Source organism: Coloeus monedula (assembly GCF_965178545.1).
Source record: "Coloeus monedula genome assembly, chromosome: 26".
Taxonomy (NCBI): domain Eukaryota; kingdom Metazoa; phylum Chordata; class Aves; order Passeriformes; family Corvidae; genus Coloeus; species Coloeus monedula.
This window is the reverse complement of record NC_138806.1, coordinates 5,052,341-5,070,679: the sequence shown is the minus strand read 5'-3', so window position 1 is coordinate 5,070,679 and position 18,339 is coordinate 5,052,341. Positions and strand designations below refer to the sequence as shown.

At 53.5% G+C, this 18,339-nt stretch overlaps 1 protein-coding gene across 2 annotated transcripts in view; it reads left to right on the top strand.

The window, feature by feature from the left end:
- The first annotated feature begins 4,412 nt into the window (after positions 1-4,412).
- Positions 4,413-18,339, top strand: part of MLLT6 (MLLT6, PHD finger containing) — a 41,755-nt gene continuing 27,828 nt past the window's right edge. For both annotated transcript variants that reach the window (XM_082297285.1, XM_082297284.1), the window contains exons 1-6: positions 4,413-4,533; positions 10,511-10,590; positions 12,593-12,647; positions 15,038-15,147; positions 15,744-15,847; positions 18,146-18,239. In XM_082297285.1, coding sequence (XP_082153411.1) covers positions 4,425-4,533; positions 10,511-10,590; positions 12,593-12,647; positions 15,038-15,147; positions 15,744-15,847; positions 18,146-18,239 — 552 coding nt within the window. In that variant the 5' untranslated portion in view covers positions 4,413-4,424. The remainder of the gene's footprint in view (positions 4,534-10,510; positions 10,591-12,592; positions 12,648-15,037; positions 15,148-15,743; positions 15,848-18,145; positions 18,240-18,339) is intronic.

Genomic DNA, 18,339 nt, shown 5'->3' with positions numbered 1-18,339 from the left:
AGGGATGGACGCAGGGACTGAAGCAGATCCAGGCGTGTCTCGGGACGTTCCCCCTGTGCCGCCGGCAGGGCAGGGCCGGGCCCGGTTCAGGCCGTGCCTCCATCCCCGCCGTCCCCGCTCCTCTCTCCCCCTCTCCCCGCTCTCCCCCCCCCGTTTCCTGCGCCCCCGCAGCCCCGGGCCGGATGTGGGCCCGGCCCTCAGCGCTGCTCCGAGCCCGAGGCGCCGCCGATCGCTTCCTGCCTGGGCTACCGGGGCTCGCTCAGCCCCGCTGCTCCCGGCCCCGCCCGGCACACCGAGCGGGCACCGGGCACAGGGCAGTGAGCAGTGGGCATTGGACACCAGACACTGGGCATTGGGCAGTGGACACTGGGCACTGGGCACCGGGCAGTGAGCAGTGGGCATTGGACACCAGACACTGGGCATTGGGCAGTGGACACTGGGCACTGGGCACCGGGCAGTGAGCAGTGGGCATTGGACACCAGACACTGGGCATTGGGCAGTGGACACTGGGCACTGGGCACCGGGCAGTGAGCAGTGGGCATTGGACACCAGACACTGGGCATTGGGCAGTGGACACTGGGCACAGGGCACCGGGCAGTGAGCAGTGGGCATTGGACACCAGACACTGGGCACTGGGCACTGGGCAGTGGACACTGGGTACCGGGCATTGGGTACTGAGCCCTGAACACCAGGCACTGGGCACTGGGCATCAGGTACTGGACATCAAGCACCGGGCAGTGGACACTGGGTAACGGGCACTGGGCACTGAGTACTGGACATCAGGCACCGGGCACTGAACACTGGGCACCGGGCATTGGGCATTGGGAAGCAAGCACTGGGCACTGGGCATCAAGCCCTGGACACCGGGCACTGGACACCGGGCACTGGGCAGCTGGGCAGCTCTGCCACCAAGCCACGCCATCCTCCCCAGGGCTCCCAGGAGCGCCCCCAGAGCCTTCAGACCCCGGCACTGCCTGATTTTGGGCAGAAATCCTGGGAATTGGGAGGGTTTGGGATGACAGCTGCCACCCCCTGGGTGCTGTGGGTGCAGCCCCGTGAATCCCTTCAGCTCCATGGATTCCTTGGCAGGCTGGGAAGCAGCTGGAAAAGCAATTCCAGCCTTACAGCCGTAGGAAATTTGGGATGAAGGGAAGGGAATTCGGCTGAGGAGCGGGTGAGGGATGGCACCTTCCCCTTTCCTCCCCCTCCCCATGCCCAGCCCGGGATATTCCCAACTTTGGGAATATTCCCAGCCTTGGGAAGAGAGTTTCAGCCTGGCAGAGCTGATCCCTGCAGGTTCTTCCCTCAGGTTTTCCATCCCTGAGGAATTTTCCGAGCGAGGAGCCACGAACCGAACCCGAATTTTGAGCGGAGGTGATGCAGAGCCCCAAACTCCTCCAAGGTCACCAGAGCGAGGTGTTAATTAAATTAATTAAATTAATTAATTGACCCACAGCAACTGCTGGGCTTCAATCGCTGCCGAGGGTTTTTTTAAAAGGTGTTAAAAATGCAGGAATGTGAGGGAAAAATCCCAAGGGGTGAAGGGAAACAGGTGCCTAAATCCCATTAAAAACAAATCTGGTTCTGATTATCCATCCCCATTCCCACCTCAGGAATCGGAGCCTGGATTTATGGAATACCCAAAGCTCTGCCATGGAGAAAAAAAAAACCGGGAGAGCTGGAATCGCCCCAAAATTCCTGCTCCGGGAATGGCGAGATGGGAGTGGCTCCAAGCTCGTTGTGGAACCTGATCCAGATCCCAGAAATAAACTGGGAAACCTCATTCCAGCTTCCCTAAAAACCCTCTGGGTGTCTGGACATGGCGGGATCGGCGCGAATTGTTCTGTGCACGGTGTAAATAATAATAAACAACCCACAATCAGGCATTCCCGAGGGGAATTATCCCAATGAATCCCTTGAAGTTGCTTCCAGAGCCAAATTTATGGGATTTTCACACCTCTCCCGTTGGGTTTTGTGGGACTGCAGCAGTTCCTTCCACAAAAGCGCTTCTTTTTTTGCAGGAAAAAGGGAATAAACGGCGAAACCCCATAAAATCCACGGCCTGTGGGGGATCCCTGTGATCCCAGTGGGATGGGGCAGGGAGGGAAATGGGAAGTGCCATAAATACGGGTGGATCAGGAAAATGTGGGAATTTCAGGGGGGCAAAAAAAGAGCAATTCCAACAGTCCCTTAAAATCTTTCCACCCATGAACAAACCATCAGCAAACAAAATTTAAAATAACCCCCATAAATCAAACATCTCCCAGCTTTTCCCAAATTTGTCCCGGGAAGCCTCCGAGCCCTTTTCCCCCAGCCCAGCCTCCCCTTCCCGCAGGGATCAGCGATGGAAATGGGAATTTAATCCCTTCAAGGTTCAAGTCCGAGGGGCTCCATGGGATGGGCGGATGTCCCACACTTTATCCCGGGACAATCCCAAACCTCCGGGATCATCCTCAGCTGACAAAGGCAACCAGAATTCCTTTTTTCTTAAAAAAAAAAAAAAAAAAAAACCAACAAAAAACCCCCAAAAGATAAAAGGCAAGGGGGAAAAAAAAGAGGGAGGAAAAGGAGGAGAAAAGCTCCCAGAAAAGTGAGTTAAGGCTGAGTGAATTCCCGCCCCCTCCGAGGGTTTTAAAGGATTGGGATAAAGGGAAAACAGCGGCCCCTGGGATGAGCCAGCTCCGGGATGTAACGCTTGGCCAGGGACGCTCAAAAAGGGTCCTAAAATTGGGATTTTTGGGGCTCAAGGAGGGGTTTGGGTTAAAAGAAATCCCAGGATGGCACAGGCCGAGATTCCAAAGGTTTCCGGGGTGAGGGAAACTGAGGAAGAGGAGGCTCAGGGATGCTGGTAATGGGTTTGGGGTTATTTAAGTTACTGTAAATCGTGAAATTGTGGAATATTCGGAGCTGGGAGCATCAGCAGAGTGGTGCTGCACGGGAAAAACCCCCAAAACCCAAAATTTGGGATTTGAGTGTTTGGGGTGGGGATAAAATAATAGTAATAATAATAATAATAATAATAATAATAATAATAATAATAATAATAAATTAATATTCCAAATACTTCCGGATCATTTCCCTTCGCTGGTTTCCTGCGGGCGCAATCCCACACCGAAATATTCCCTACAAAAACAGCCCAAAAAAGTCCATTGGTGACTTTTCCCACTGTTCCCGCAGCCGGTCTGGCTTCGGGCACTTCCCTTGTTCCACGAGGAGCTGGGAGCTGCTCCACGTCCCCATTCCAGAAGATTCCAGGGACAGCTCGAGCTGCAGGAATGTGGCACTTTTTGGGCCTCTTTTCTGAGATTTGATCATTCCTGTGCTGCGTGGTTGGGTTTTCCCGGGTGTGTTCCGGGTCCAAGGCAAGTGGAGCTTCCCGTGATATCCCAAAGGTCTCGTGAGGCAGATTTTGGGATCCGCAGGCGCAATCCCGAACAGAAATATTCCCTGTATTTCAGGATGATTTCTCTTCACTCCTTTCCTGCAGGTGTAATCCCATAAATAAACATCCCCAATATTTCAGGATCATTTCTCTTCACCGGTTTCCTTCAGGCGCAATCCCATAAATAAACATTCCCAATATTTCAGGATCCTTTCCCCTGTTTTCCAGCTGATTTCCACACTTATCCCGCACAAACCTCCAAGGCGGGGAAAGATTTTTCCCTCCTTCCCAGACAACCAAACAGGTGCCAAGGGGTTAAAAACCTTTTCCGGAGGAGTCTCGGCCACAGGACAGCCGGTGGCGCTGGCGGAGCCGGGATCAGCCAGCCGGGAATTGCGGGATAATGGGATTTGCGGAGCGGTCCCAGCTCATCCCCACGGAGCGCTCCATGTCGGCCGCGCACCCCAGCAAGATCCCCGCTTTCCCAGCCGGGTAGAGGAGGCTGGAGGGGAAAAAAAACAACTCCAAAATCCTCGTCCTGAAGCGGCAGGAAAGGGTTAAACCCCCCCCCCCCCCAAAAAAAAAATCGAATGTCACCCGCGCACAAACGCGCCCGCCCCGGCCGGGCCGCGATCCGTGAACCGCAAATTTTACCGGAGCGTGCGGGCGGCGCCGCCATGATTGTACCGGGAGGAGGGGGGGGGACGACACGGGGACAAACGGGGGGGGACCGGCAGAAAGGGGGGGGGACCCGGGTGTGCTCGGGGCCTCGGGGCCACCTCCGCCACCCGCCGCTGTCCCCGCGCTGTCCCCCCGGTCCCCTCATCACCGCGCAGCCCCCCCCGCCCTCCTGCCGCTCGCTGTCCCCACGGTCCCCCCGCTGTCCCCGGCCCCGCCCGGCCGCGGGGCTCGGACACGCGGCGAGAGGCGGGGAGGGGGCAGCGCGGAGGAGGAGGAGGAGGAGAGGAGGAGGAGGAGGAGGAGGAGAAGAGGAGGAGGAGGAGCAGAGAGAGGCGGGGGGGCAGGAAACCCTCATGGAAGTATGAAGGAGATGGTGGGAGGCTGCTGTGTGTGTTCCGACGAGCGCGGCTGGGCGGAGAACCCGCTCGTCTACTGCGACGGCCACGGCTGCAATGTGGCCGTGCACCAAGGTGAGCTCGCCACGGCGCTCCCCCCCCACCCCCCCGCACCCCGAGCCCCTCCCCGAGCCCCCCGAAATCCCCGCCGGGCCCCCCGGGATGGGGCGGGGTGAGGATGGGGGCGGCGGCGGGGGGGCCCGCTTTGTTTTAGCGCTATTGTTCCGAATAACGGTGTCGCCGCCGGGGCTGGCGCGGCCGGGGAGTGTGGGGGGGACACGGCGGGGACACGGCGGAGGCGGAGCTGGGCAGCAGCGGAGCCCCCCCGGGGGTCGGGAGCGGGGTGGTTTCTCCGGTGCCCCCCCCCCCCCCCGGTTTAGCGGGGAGCGAAGTGGGGGCAGAGCCGCTGCCGCCCCCACCGCGGGCCGGGGGTGTCGGTGGGGCCGCGGGGAAGCCCCGGAGGGGGCGGCGGGGCCCGGAGCTGCCTCCTGAAAGGGGAGGGAGGGAGGAAGGCAGCCCTCCTCCTCCTCCTCTCCTCCTCCTCCTTCTCCTCCTCCTCCTCTCCTCCTCCTCCCGCTGCTCCCGGCGACACGGGCGATTTGCATTTTAAATGACTCGAGCCCGCCCCTCGCACACGGTAGCGGGCCCGGAAAGTTTGTCCTCGGTTCCGTGAACAAATAAAATCCGCATTAAAATCGGTGTTGGCGGCCGTTCCGAGGCGGCGGAGAGGCGGCGGTGCCGGCTCCGTTTGTTTGGGGTAACGCGGAGGGTTCCGGGCTCCTCGGGCCGCTCGGTTTGCCCGGCTGTTGTTATCCCATCCCTCTCCCGGCGCATCTCCGGCCTCTTCCTGCTCCTCTCCATCCATTCCCGATGCTCGCTCCCGGCTCCGGCTGCCCGTGGGTTCGGCTCCGGCCCTGTCCTTCATCTGCCTCTGTCCCTGTCCGTGTGTCCACCTCTGTCCGTGGGTCCGGCTCTGTCCGTGTGTCCACCTCTGTCCGTGTGTCCGGCTCTGTCACTGTCCGTGGGTCCGGCTCTGTGCCTGTGCCCAGCTCTGTCCGTGGGTCTGGCTCTGTCCTGGGTGTGTGTCCAGGTCTGTCCCTGTCCATGTGTCCAGCCCTGTCCGTGGCCGTGTGTCCAGCCCTGTCTGTGTGTCCAGCCTTGCCCCTGTCCCTGTGTCTGGCTCTGTCCTTGTCCATGTGTCCAGCTCTGTCCATGTGTCCGGCTCTGTCTGTGTGTCCGGCTCTGTCCGTGTGTCCAGCCCTGTCTGTGTGTCCAGCCCTGTCCGTGGTCATGTGTCCAGCCCTGTCTGTGTGTCCAGCCCTGTCCCTGTCCATGTGTCCGGCTCTGTCCGTGTGTCCAGCCCTGTCCATGCCCAAGTGTCCAGCTCTGTCCCTGTCTCCAGCCCTGTCTGTGGCCATGTGTCCGGCTCTGTCTGTGTGTCCGGCCCTGTCTGTGTGTCCAGCCCTGTCCGTGTGTCCAGCCCTGTCCCTGTCCGTGTGTCCGGCTCTGTGCCTGTGCCCAGCCCTGTCCCTGTCCCTGGCTCTGTCCGTGTGTCCAGCCCTGTCCCTGTCCCTGTGTCCGGCTCCGTCCATGTGTCCAGCCCTGTCCGTGTGTCCAGCCCTGTCCGTGTGTCCAGCCCTGTCCGCAGCCGCTCTCAGGTGCAGGGACCAGGGCCGGACCTTGGGCTCCTTTTGCTGTCTCTGGTTTTGGGGTGTCCGTGCTCAGCAGCCCCAGCCGGTGACTGAGGGGACACAAACGGGGCCGTGACGCTCTCGGGGGGTTCTCTCACCCCGAGGTGTTTGGGGTCAGCTCTTGTGAGGTCAGGGAATGGTTTGGGTGGGAAGAGACCTCAAATCCCATCCAGTGCCACCCCTGCCACGGGCAGGGACACCTCCCACTATCCCAGGGTGCTCCAAGCCTGGCCTGGGACAATTCCAGGGACGGAGCAGCCGCAGCTTCTCTGGGAAACCAAAATCCCCTCTCGGTTCCAGCCCTCGGGGGTGCCCCCAGCTGACCCTGCAGGACCGGGGTCTCTCTGTAAAAAAATCTTCTTTCTATTTTAATTTTGCTGCTCTTCCGTTCTTCCCATCGCTCACCAAACCCCATCCCAGAGAACATTTCATCCACCCCCCTCGATTTTTATTTTTTGGAGGGAGATCGAGGCTTTTGGCATCGTTCTGCCCGCTCCCAAAATGAACACGAACAGCTTCGTGTGGCGGCAAGAACGGTCCCAGAGGGACAGGAACACTTTTGGGTTTTCAAGAACAGTTTCAGAGGGTCAGGAAGAGATCCAGAGGTGCTAGAACAGGTTCAGAGGGGCAGGAACAGTTCCAGAGGGGCAGGAAAAATTCCAGAGGGGCAGGAACAGTTTTTAAGGGTCAGGAACAAGTTCAGAGGGGCAGGAACAATTCCAGAAGGGCAGGAAAAATTCCAGAGGGGCAGGAACAATTTTTAAGGGTCAGGAACAGTTTCAAATATTCAAGAACAGTTCCAGAGGTACAAGAAGAATTTCAAAGGGTCAGGAACAGTTTCTAAAGGCCAAGAAGAATTCCAGGAGGGGCAGGAACAGTTCCAGAGGGGTGGGAGCAGTTTGAGAAGTGCAGGAAGAATTTTTAAGGGTCAGGAACAATTTCAGATTTTCAAGAACAGTTTTTAAGCATCAGGAACAGTTTCAGGGGGGGTCAGGAACAGTTCCAGAGGGGCGGGAACAGTTTTTAGGGTCAGGAACTGTTCCAGATGGGTGGGAACAGTTTTTAGGGTCAGGAACAGTTTTTAAGGGTCGGGAACAGTTCCAGAGGGGCGGGAACAGTTTTTAGGGTCAGGAACACTCCCAGATTTTCAAGAACAGTTTCAGGAGCTCAGGAAGAATTTCAAAGGCTCAGGAAGAATTTCAAAGGCTCAGGAAGAATTTCAGGGGCTCAGGAAGAGTTTCAGCTATTCAAGACCAGTCCCAGAGGGTCAGGAACAGCTTGGGATTTTTCCAGAACAGTTTCAGAGGGGCAGGAAGGGTTGCAGAGCTGAAGGAAGAGCTTCAGAGGGTCAGGAACAGACTCCGGGACTCGTCTGAGGCTCGGTTTGTGCGTGTGGGAAGCCCGGGAGTCTGTTTGGGGTTTATTCGGAGCCCTCCAGGATGTGGTGATTCCCCGGCCCCGCGCTGAGTGTTCCTCACGCCCCTTTTGGAGCCCGGCCCGGCCCCTGTGGGTTTGGGGAGGTTTTTATTTCTGAAACAGCACAAACCCCATAAAGGAACCCTCGGGGCTCATCCCGGGCAATCCCACAGGGGTTTGGGGTTGCCCGGATCGCCAAAAGCCCCAGCGTTACCTCGGGAATGGTCGTGCAGCTCGAGGGAGGGCTCTGGGCTGTTAAAAAGAACCTGTGGCTGCATTTTAGGGCTGATTCTTAAAGAAAAAAAAAAAACCAAAATGTCAACAAAACCACTGCGTGGGAAATGGAGGCTCCAGTAAGGGCTTAAGGACGTGCATAAATTGTATTTTCTGCTCATTTTCTGCGCTGTTTTCCCTTGGTTTTGGGGGTTTTTCCCCCCTTTGGAGCACCGATTTTCCAGCAAAATAAATCCAAGATATTCACGGAGCCATCTGACGGGGAATGAGGGCTCGAATAACGGAGTAAAATTGTATTTTCCGCTCACATTCCGCATTTTTTCCCCTTGTTTTCCTCCCTGTTTTCCCCTGGCAGCAGCGCCCCGCTGGCTCCAGCTGAGCGCTCGTTCTTGGCCCTCAGCCCGGGGCTAAAGATGGACCCGGGGCTTCCAGGGAGTTCGTGTTTCCCTGGTTTCCCTCTTTATTTCCTGGGTTTTCCCTGGTTTTCCTGGGTTTTCCCCTGATTTTCCTGGATTTCCCCCCGTTTTTCCTGGGTTTCCCCCTGTTTTTTCTGGTTTTCCACTGGTTTTTCTGCGTTTTCCCTCGTTTCCCCCCTGTTTTTCTTTTTCTCCCTGTTTATTTCCTGTTTTTTTTTCCCCCGTTTCCTTAGTTTTTTCTCTGTTTTCCCTGGTTTTTACCTGTTTTTCTCCCTGTTTTATCTGTTTATTTCCTGGTTTTTCCCCTGTTTATTCCCTGGTTCCCCCCCCCCCCCCCCCCCCCGTTTTCCCTGGTTTTTTTCCCTATTTTCCTCGTTTTTCCTGGTTTCCCCCTGTTTTCTCTGTTTATTTCCTGTTTTTTCCCCTTGTTTTCCCTGTTTCTCCCTCAATTTATTCCCTGTTTTTTCCCCGTTTTCCCTGTTTTTTTCCCCTGTTTTCCCTGGTTTTTACCTGGTTTCCCCCCTGTTTATTCCCTGTTTATTTCCTGGTTTTTTCCCCCTCTTTTCCCTGGGTTTTTCCCTGTTTTTCCTGGTTTCCCCCTGTTTTTCTCCCTGTTTTCTCTGTTTATTTCCTGGTTTTTCCTCTGTTTATTCCCTGTTCATTTCCTGGTTTTTTCCCCATTCTCCCTGTTTTTTTCCCCTGTTTTCCCTGGTTTTCCCCTGTTTTTCTCCCTGTTTTCTCTGTTTATTTCCTGGTTTTTTCTCCCTGTTTCCCCTGGTTTTCCCCCTGTTTATTCCCTGTTTATTTCCTGTTTTTTCCCCCTGTTTATTTCCCGCTTTCCCCCCCTGTTTTCCCTGTTTTTCCTGTTTCCCCCCCTCTTTTCCTCCCTCTTTTCCCCCCTGTTTTCCCTGTTTATTTCCTGGTTCCGCCCCCCCCCACCCCTCTTTCCCTATTTTTTTTCCCAGTTTTCCCTGTTCTCTTCCCGGTTTTCCCTGGCTCGGCCGTTCCCCCGCGCTCCTTTTCCCGGCCGAGGGGGGAATGCCGGACACGGGAGGGATTCGGGGAATCCTCCGCGGGTTCCTCCCCCAGGGAACATCCCAGAATCGCTTCCAGCGGGAGATTCCCTTTGTCTCGCCCCAAACGCCTGGAACGGCCGGGATTCCATCCCCGGTTCCTGCTTGAAGGTGGAATGAGGGAGGGATAATTCGGTTTTTCCCGGGAAAATCCCGAATTCCCACCTGGGAGGCCAAGCTTGGAATTTTAGCGTTGCCTTTGCTGCCCTAAATCTAATTTTGGGATGGGAAACGCTTCCTTGGGGACTCTGGGATGTCTGGAGTGGGAATTCCGCCCCAAAAAATGGGAAAAGTCTTCAGGAAACAGAGCTGGAGCTGCAGGGAGAGGCCTCGGGAGCACCAGGGCTGGATAAAACCAGCAGGATTTTTGGGACTATCAGCTGGAAAATTGCGTTTACGCAGATCGCGTTCCCAGGAGGAATTCTAAAAATCCTGGAATTGGATTTGATGCTCCTTGTGGGGCTTGTCCAGCTCGGGATATTCCATGATTCCGGGAATTCCCTGGTGCTGGAAGTGCTGAAATGCTGCTGGGTGTGATGTGCAGGAAAAATGGGAATTTTGGGTGGTGCCTGTGGGGATTCTCCCTCCTTTTGGTGCCAATTAGGATTTTAATCCCAGTTATGTTTTAGGGGTTCCATATTATCCATGTAATTCACGGATCACTTGGAGAGGTGAGAGGTGGGGAATTCCAAGCACAGGCGCAATTCCCGCCCGGCTCCATTCCCGTTTTCATGGAGTTTTCATGGAGTTTTGGGATGGAGGTTTCTTTGGGGATGGAGGGATTTTGGGGATGGAGAGTTTTATGGGATGGAGGTGGTTTTGGGATGGAAGGTTGGGGTTTTTTTGGGAAGGAAGGGTTTTTTTGAATGGAGGATTTTTTGGGATGGAGGGTTTTTTTAGGATGGAGAGGTTTTGGGATGGAGGAATTTTTCATCCCGGGTGTGGAATTGAACAAATGAATCCCTGGAGCTCCTGGGAGAAGCTGAACTGGTTTTGCTGGGAGCGGAGAAGGGAAAAGGGAATAAAAAAATATCGTGGATGTAATTTTTTTGGTTTGGAATCATGGAATGCTTGGGATTGGAAGGCACCTTAAAGCTCATCCAGCTCCTCCATGAACAGGCAATTTTCCAGGCTGCTCCAAATGTTTATAAATCCCTAAGAAATTTAAAAAAAAAACATTTTAAAGATGGTCTAATGCAGGTTTTTTTTTCTTTTTTCCCAGCTTGCTATGGGATTGTCCAGGTTCCCACCGGCCCCTGGTTCTGCCGGAAATGCGAATCCCAGGAAAGAGCCGCCCGGGTGGTGAGTATGGAATCGGGTTATCCCATACTTTTGGGTTTAAAGATCCCAATCTTCCCAAAAAAAAGTGATTTCTCCTCGAAAGGCGTTTTCCCTGCTCATTTCCTCAGGAAGTTTTGGAGAGGGGGAAAATTGGGATCAGCTGAGATGATGTTGAGCTGTCAGAGTCGCAGGATTGCCTTTGGTTTTTGTGGAGTTTTTGGGGTTGGAAAGGACTTTTATCCATTTATGGATTTTTAAGACCATCCTAAATCCTCCGAGTTTCTCACCTGGAGCATCCCAAATTCTCCTGAGCTGGAAAACAGCAGAGGAAGGGACAGGGAAGGGATCGGATCAGGGCTCGGGGTCACAGAGCTCTTCCCAAACATTCCTGAGGAATCCTGGAGGATTTCCCGGTGAGGCAGGAGAGCGGGAAGAGCTGGGCTAGGCTGGGTTTGGGGACTAAGCAAGGCCGGGTTTGGGGACTCGGCAAGGCCGGGTTTGGGGACTCAGCCCAAAACAGGGATTCCCCTAAAACCGAGTTGTTCCAAGCCCTGGAATTTGATAATTCCAAGGATGAGGCAGCCACGGCTCCTCCAGGCAGCCAAAATTTGCGATAAATCTGGGATGGATTCATTAAAGGGTTTTCATGGAGTTTTCGTGAGGTTTTCATGGAGTTTTCATGGGATTTTCTTGGGATTTTCTTGGGGTTTTCAAGGAGTTTTCATGGAGTTTCCATTGGGTTTTCAAGGAGTTTCCATGGGGTTTTTGTGGAGTTTCCATGGGGTTTTTGTGCAGTTTCCATTGGGTTTCCATGGGGTTTCCATTGGGTTTTCATGGAGTTTCCATTGGGTTTTCATGGAGATTCCATGGAGGTTTAATGGAGTTTTCATGGAGTTCACATGGAGTTCACATGGAGTTTTCATGGGGTTTCCATTGGGTTTTCATGGAGTTTTCATGGAGTTCACATGGAGTTTTCATGGAGTTTTCATGGGGTTTCCATTGCGTTTTCATGGAGTTTTCATTGGGTTTCCATGGGGTTTCCATTGGGTTTTCATGGACTTTCAGGGAAAACGAGGTGGATTTTTCCCCCTAATCCCTGATTTTCCAATTCCAGCTCCTGGAATTGCCCAGAGCCGTGTTTGACCCAACCTGGGATAGCAGAAATTTAAGATCCTTCCAACCCCAACCATTCCACGATTCCTCAGTGGCCGAGGGGTTTTGCTGAGTTATTTGGGATTTTTTGGGATCCTCCATCCATTCCCACTCCGTGGACCCCCAGCTCCCACCTTCCCCCCTCGTCCCCGGCCACCTCATCTCAAAACCTTCAGAAGAAACGCTTTTTTCCCCCGCAAAATCCAATTTTTCTTCAGGCCAGGTTTATTTTTACCGACTCACACGTTCCTATAAAGGAAGAGGCAAAAACCTCCCAGGGTTTGGGGCCTTTTTAAAATTCAAACCCCTCCTCCCCCCCCAAAAAAAAAAAAAAGCGGGGGGAGATTTTCTCTGAGGTGACAGCACCAAGATTTTGGGGGCAGCTCAGTTTTAGTGGTGTGAAAACACCCCAAAACCTGATCTCACACGCTCTCAGCCTGGATTTGGGGTGCCACCAAACCCAACCACGACCCTACAGCCAAAATTCGCCCCGCGGGGCTGTCACAAGACTGGAAAAAACCCATCACGAGAGGCAGCGAGAGGAGGAAGGGAAGCGGCAGAGAGAGATAAAAACTCCTTTTGCTTCGCCCTCCGCTCTCTGAGTCACCGCTTTCAGTTTTACTCCTCAACCGCAGCCCCTAAAACCGGTCCTAAAAAAACCCCAAAAGCAAAAGCTTTGCCCCCGGGGTTTTAAATCCCTCCCTTCAGGGCTTTTTGGAGGCATTTTTTCCCCTAAAACCACCTCAGCCCTCGTCCCTCTGCCCTTCGGCTTTTGGGGTCGAATCATCGATTCTCTGGTCCTAAAACTGGAATGAAATGGATGAAATTTGAATTTGATCGATGAAATTTGGTGTTTTCCCCTTCGTTTCAGAGGTGCGAGCTGTGCCCCCACAAGGATGGAGCCCTGAAACGCACGGATAACGGGGGTGAGTAGCTCCGAACCGGGATATTCCCACCTGGAAAAATCCGGGAGGCTCCAAAAGGAATTCAATGCTCTACGTTTTTTTCCCCAAAAAATTCACTTTTTGGAGCCTCCATGGAAAGGAATCTTTTCCCTGCTGAGCTTGGGTTGGAGTCAAAACGAGCCCAAAAAAGTGGGATTTTGGGGTTTTGACCTGACAGGAATTGTTCCCGACCTGTGGGATTGCAGTGGGATCCAGGTCTCATCCCGGAGGTTTTGCCATGTGGGATTTTCCTGCGGATTTTTGCCGGGAATCCTCTGGGTTTCCATGGATCAGAGCTCTTGGATCATAAATAAACTTCATTTTTCCCAAAACCTCATTTTTTTAGGAAGGTTTCTGCCATGGAAACAGTGGGATTAGGTGAGGAGGTCTTTGTCCTGAGAAATCCCAGATTTTGGGAATTCCAAGGATTTACAGGGCTGGATAAATCTGTAATCCTGGAGTTTCCATTGGATTTCCATGGGGTTTTCATGGAGTTTCCATGGGGTTTTCATGGAGTTTCCATGGGGTTTTTGTGGGGTTTCCATTGGGTTTCCATTGGGTTTTCATGGATTTTCCATGGGGTTTTTGTGGGGTTTCCATTGGGTTTTCATGGAGTTTCCATGGGGTTTTTGTGGAGTTTCCATTGGGTTTCCATTGGGTTTTCATGGAGTTTCCATGGGGTTTTTGTGGAGTTTCCATTGGGTTTCCATTGGGTTTTTATGGGATTTGGGGCCCTGGCCAAGGTGAATCCACCCTAATTCAGGCTCAGCTGGGTTTGGATCAGCCCCGAACATTCCTGACATTCCAACCACGCCCATCCCGCCCCCAGCAGATGGAATTTCCCCTTCTCCATCAGATTTGGGGGACGGAGGTTTAATCCCACCTGTCCCTCCGGCACCATTCCCTGCCCAGAGCCTTTCCCTGGGGGCTTTCCCTGGGTCTTTTTTGGGGCATCATTCCCTGGATCCCTTTATGGGCACCATTCCCTGGATCCCTTTATGGGGCACCATTCCCTGGATCCTTTATGGGCACCATTCCCTGGATCCCTTTATGGGCACCATTCCCTGGATCCTTTATGGGCACCATTCCCTGGATTTTTATGGGCACCATTCCCTGGATCCTTTATGGGCACCATTCCCTGGATCCTTTATGGGCACCATTCCCTGGATTTTTATGGGCACCATTCCCTGGATCCTTTATGGGGCACCATTCCCTGGATCCTTTATGGGCACCATTCCCTGGATTTTTATGGGCACCATTCCCTGGATCCTTTTCGGGGCACCATTCCCTGTCCGGACGCTTTCCCTGGATCCTTTTTTGGGATGGAGTTTTTTGGGGATGGAGAGATTTTGGGATAGATTTGGGGGGGGATGAAGGTCGCTTTGGCATGGAGGATATTTTGGGATAGAGGCTTTTTGGGATGGAGAGTTTTTTGGGTGATGAAGATTTTTTGGGGATGGAGGGATTTTTGGGAATGGAGGCTTTTTTGGCACGGAGGTTTCTTTGGGATGGAGGTGTTTTTAGGATGGATTTCTTTGGGGGATGGAGGGGTTTTGGGATTGAGGTTTTTTTGGGATTGAGGTTTTTTTGGCATGGAGGTTTTTTGGGATAGAGGCTTTTTGGGGATGCAGGGCTTTTTGGGATTGAGGTTTTTTTGCCAGGGAGGTTTTTTGGGGGCTGGCGGTTTTTTTGGGACGGAGGATTTTTTGGGATAGAGGTTTTTTTGGGATGAAAGTTTTTTGGGATCGAGCTTTTCTTGGGATGGAGGATTTTGGCATGGAGGATTTTTTGGCATGGAAGTTTTTTGGGGATGGAGGGTTTTTGGGGCATGGAGGGGTTTTTTTCAGGTGGAGGTTTTTATGGGGATGAAGAATTTTTTGGGATGGAGAATTTTTTGGGATGGAGATTTTTTTGGGACGGAGGTTTTTTTGGCATGGAGGTTTTTTTGGGATGGAGATTTTTCTGGCATGGAGGTTTTTTTGGCATGGAGGTTTTTTTGGGATGGAGATTTTTCTGGCATGGAGGTTTTTTTGGGATGGAGTTTTTTTGGGATGGAGAGGTTTTGGATGAAGTGGTTTTTGGGACGGAGGTTTTTTTGGCATGGAGGTTTTTTTGGGATGGAGATTTTTTTGGGATGGAGATTTTTTTGGGATGGAGATTTTTTTGGGATGGAGGTTTTTTTGGGATGGAGATTTTTGGGATGGAGAGGTTTCGGATGAAGCGTTTTTTGGGACAGAGATTTTTTCGGGGACGGAGGTTTTCTTCGGATGGAGTTTTTTGACGCGTGGCTTTTTCAGGACAGCATTTTTTTTAGCACCGAGGTTTTTTTGGGATTCCCGGGCTGAATTCCCACTTTTCCCTTCCCTTGCCAGGCTGGGCCCACGTGGTGTGTGCCCTGTACATCCCCGAGGTGCAGTTTGCCAACGTGCTCACCATGGAGCCCATCGTGCTCCAGTACGTCCCCCACGACCGCTTCAACAAGGTAAAAACCGGGATTTCGGGATCATCCCATCCCACCACGGCTCCTTCCCCATTTATTGATTCCTTCAAAAACCAAGGCAATCACTGGATTTGCGAGGAAATTTTTGGTTCTCCCCGTTTGTCCTCCCCAAATCGCTGGAATTGGAGGAATTTCTTGGTGGAACGACTGGAGGCAGCTGGATCCATGGAATTCCATCTCGCTTCCAATGGCACAGTTGGGATTTGGGGGGATAAAAGGGGAATTGGAGGAATTTCTTGGTGCAACGACTTGAGCTGACTGGATCCATGGAATTCCATGTTGGTTCCTCCATAGCTGGATGTGACAGTTGGGTTTTGGGGAACAAAAAGGAGAAGTTCTGTGTATCCCACCGAGGAATATCCCAGAATTTTCCTGGAAATTCTTTCAAATTCCATCCATATCCCAGAAATTCCCTCACAGGAACAACCCAGCCTGGCATAGCTGAAGTTGGTGGGGGGTTGGAATTTACTGAGCTTTAAAATCCCTCCCGACCCAACGCATCCCGTGAGATTTAGGAATTCCTGGCGGCTTTTCCTCTTGGATAACATCCGTTTTTCCATGATTTTTTTCCATGGCAGACCTGCTACATCTGCGAGGAGCAGGGCCGGGAGAGCAAAGCGGCCTCCGGGGCCTGCATGGCCTGCAACCGGCACGGCTGCCGCCAGGCCTTCCACGTCACCTGGTGAGATTCCCTGGAATTCGCCTCTGGAATGGTGCCCAGCTGCTCATTCCCTGCCCTGGATCTGGGGCCGCATTCCCTGTGGGTTTTGGGGTTTGGGATCGATCCCCCCGGGATTATTTAGGGCTGGAAGTGTTTCTTTCCTCCTCCTGGCCCAGCTGGGAAGGGCGAGGTTTCTCCAGGGAATTTGGAATTCCCTCGGAGCCTGTGGAATCCAAGAGGAGTCCAGGGATGAGTCAGGAGCCGGGAATGTTCCTTGCCCACGTTCGCTGTGGGTTTTAGGGTTTGGGATCGATCCCCCCGGGATTATTTAGGGCTGGAAGTGCCTCCTCTTCCTCCTCGCCCAGGAGGTTTTTCCAGGGAGCTCCTGAGGTTTGGGAATTCCCTCGGAGCCTGTGGAATCCAAGAGGAGTCCAGGGATGAGTCAGGAGCCGGGAATGTTCCTTGCCCACGTTCCCTGTGGGTTTTGGGGTTTGGGATCGATCCCCCCGGGATTATTTAGGGCTGGAAGTGTTTCTTTCCTCCTCCTGGCCCAGCTGGGAAGGGCGAGGTTTTTCCAGGGAGTTTCTGAGGTTTGGGAATTCCCTTGGAGACTGTGGAATGTTCATTCCCCTGCCCTGGATCTGGGGCCGCGTTCCCTGTGGGTTTTGGGGTTTGGGATCGATCCCCCTGGGGTTATTTAGGGCTGGAAGTGCCTCCTCTTCTTCCTCCTGGCCCAGCTGGGAAGGGCGAGGTTTTTCCAGGGAATTTGGAATTCCCTTCAAGCCTGTGGAATCCAAGAGGAGTCCAGGGATGAGTCAGGAGCCGGGAACGTTCCTTGCCCACGTTCCCTGTGGGTTTTGGGGTTTGGGATTGATCCCCCCGGGATTATTTAGGGCTGGAAGTGTTTCTTTCCTCCTCCTGGCCCAGCTGGGAAGGCCGAGGTTTTTCCAGGGAGTTTCTGAGGTTTGGGAATTCCCTTGGAGACTGTGGAATGTTCATTCCCCTGCCCTGGATCTGGGGCCGCGTTCCCTGTGGGTTTTGGGGTTTGGGATCGATCCCCCCGGGGTTATTTAGGGCTGGAAGTGCCTCCTCTTCCTCCTCCTGGCCCAGCTGGGAAGGGCGAGGTTTCTCCAGGGAATTTGGAATTCCCTCGGAGCCTGTGGAATCCAAGAGGAGTCCAGGGATGAGTCAGGAGCCGGGAATGTTCCTTGCCCACGTTCCCTGTGGGTTTTGGGGTTTGGGATCGATCCCCCCGGGATTATTTAGGGCTGGAAGTGTTTCTTTCCTCCTCCTGGCCCAGCTGGGAAGGGCGAGGTTTTTCCAGGGAATTTGGAATTCCCTTCGAGCCTGTGGAATCCAAGAGGAGTCCAGGGATGAGTCAGGAGCTGGGAACGTTCCTTGCCCACGTTCCCTGTGGGTTTTGGGGTTTGGGATCGATCCCCCCGGGGTTATTTAGGGCTGGAAGTGCCTCCTCTTCCTCCTCCTGGCCCAGCTGGGAAGGGCGAGGTTTCTCCAGGGAATTTGGAATTCCCTCGGAGCCTGTGGAATCCAAGAGGAGTCCAGGGATGAGTCAGGAGCTGGGAATGTTCCTTGCCCACGTTCCCTGTGGGTTTTGGGGTTTGGGATTGATCCCCCCGGGATTATTTAGGGCTGGAAGTGTTTCTTTCCTCCTCCTGGCCCAGCTGGGAAGGCCGAGGTTTTTCCAGGGAGTTTCTGAGGTTTGGGAATTCCCTTGGAGACTGTGGAATGTTCATTCCCCTGCCCTGGATCTGGGGCCGTGTTCCCTGTGGGTTTTGGGGTTTGGGATCGATCCCCCCGCGGTTATTTAGGGCTGGAAGTTCCTCCTCTTCCTCCTCGCCCAGGAGGTTTTTCCAGGGAGCTCCCGAGGTTTGGGAATTCCCTCGGACCTTATGGAATCCAAGAGGAGTCCAGGGATGAGTCAGGAGCTCGGAATGTTCCTTGCCCAGACCCCATCTGGGGATTTGGGGATTTTAAAGGTTGATTATCCTCGAGTGCCTCCAGAGCAGGAAAACAACGCCAGGATCAGCGGGAACAGGGAAATTCCCAGATTCACACGGATTCCCTTTTTCGCTCCGTTGGAATGATCCCTGATCTCCCTTATAAACCCCCAAACCAAGACAAACCAGCAGAAAACCACAATTTGGAGGATTTAATACGAATTCCATCAATCCGAACATTCCCGCTGCTCTTTCCCGAGGAGAACAGGGAAATTCCAGGCCCCGCTGGAATATCCTGGATTATTTTGTTGCCCTTGGAGAGGATTTTTCCCGTTTTCCTGCTGATTTTCCACCTTTTCAGTGCGCAGATGGCCGGGCTCCTGTGCGAGGAGGAGGTGCTGGAAGTGGACAACGTCAAATATTGTGGATACTGCAAATACCACTTCAATAAAATGGTGAGTCTGGAGGCGGGAATTCCGTTTCTTGAAGGAATTGGATTTCTTTCGGGAATTCGAAATTAATTTTTTGGGGGGGATGGGAGGAATCAGATCGAAA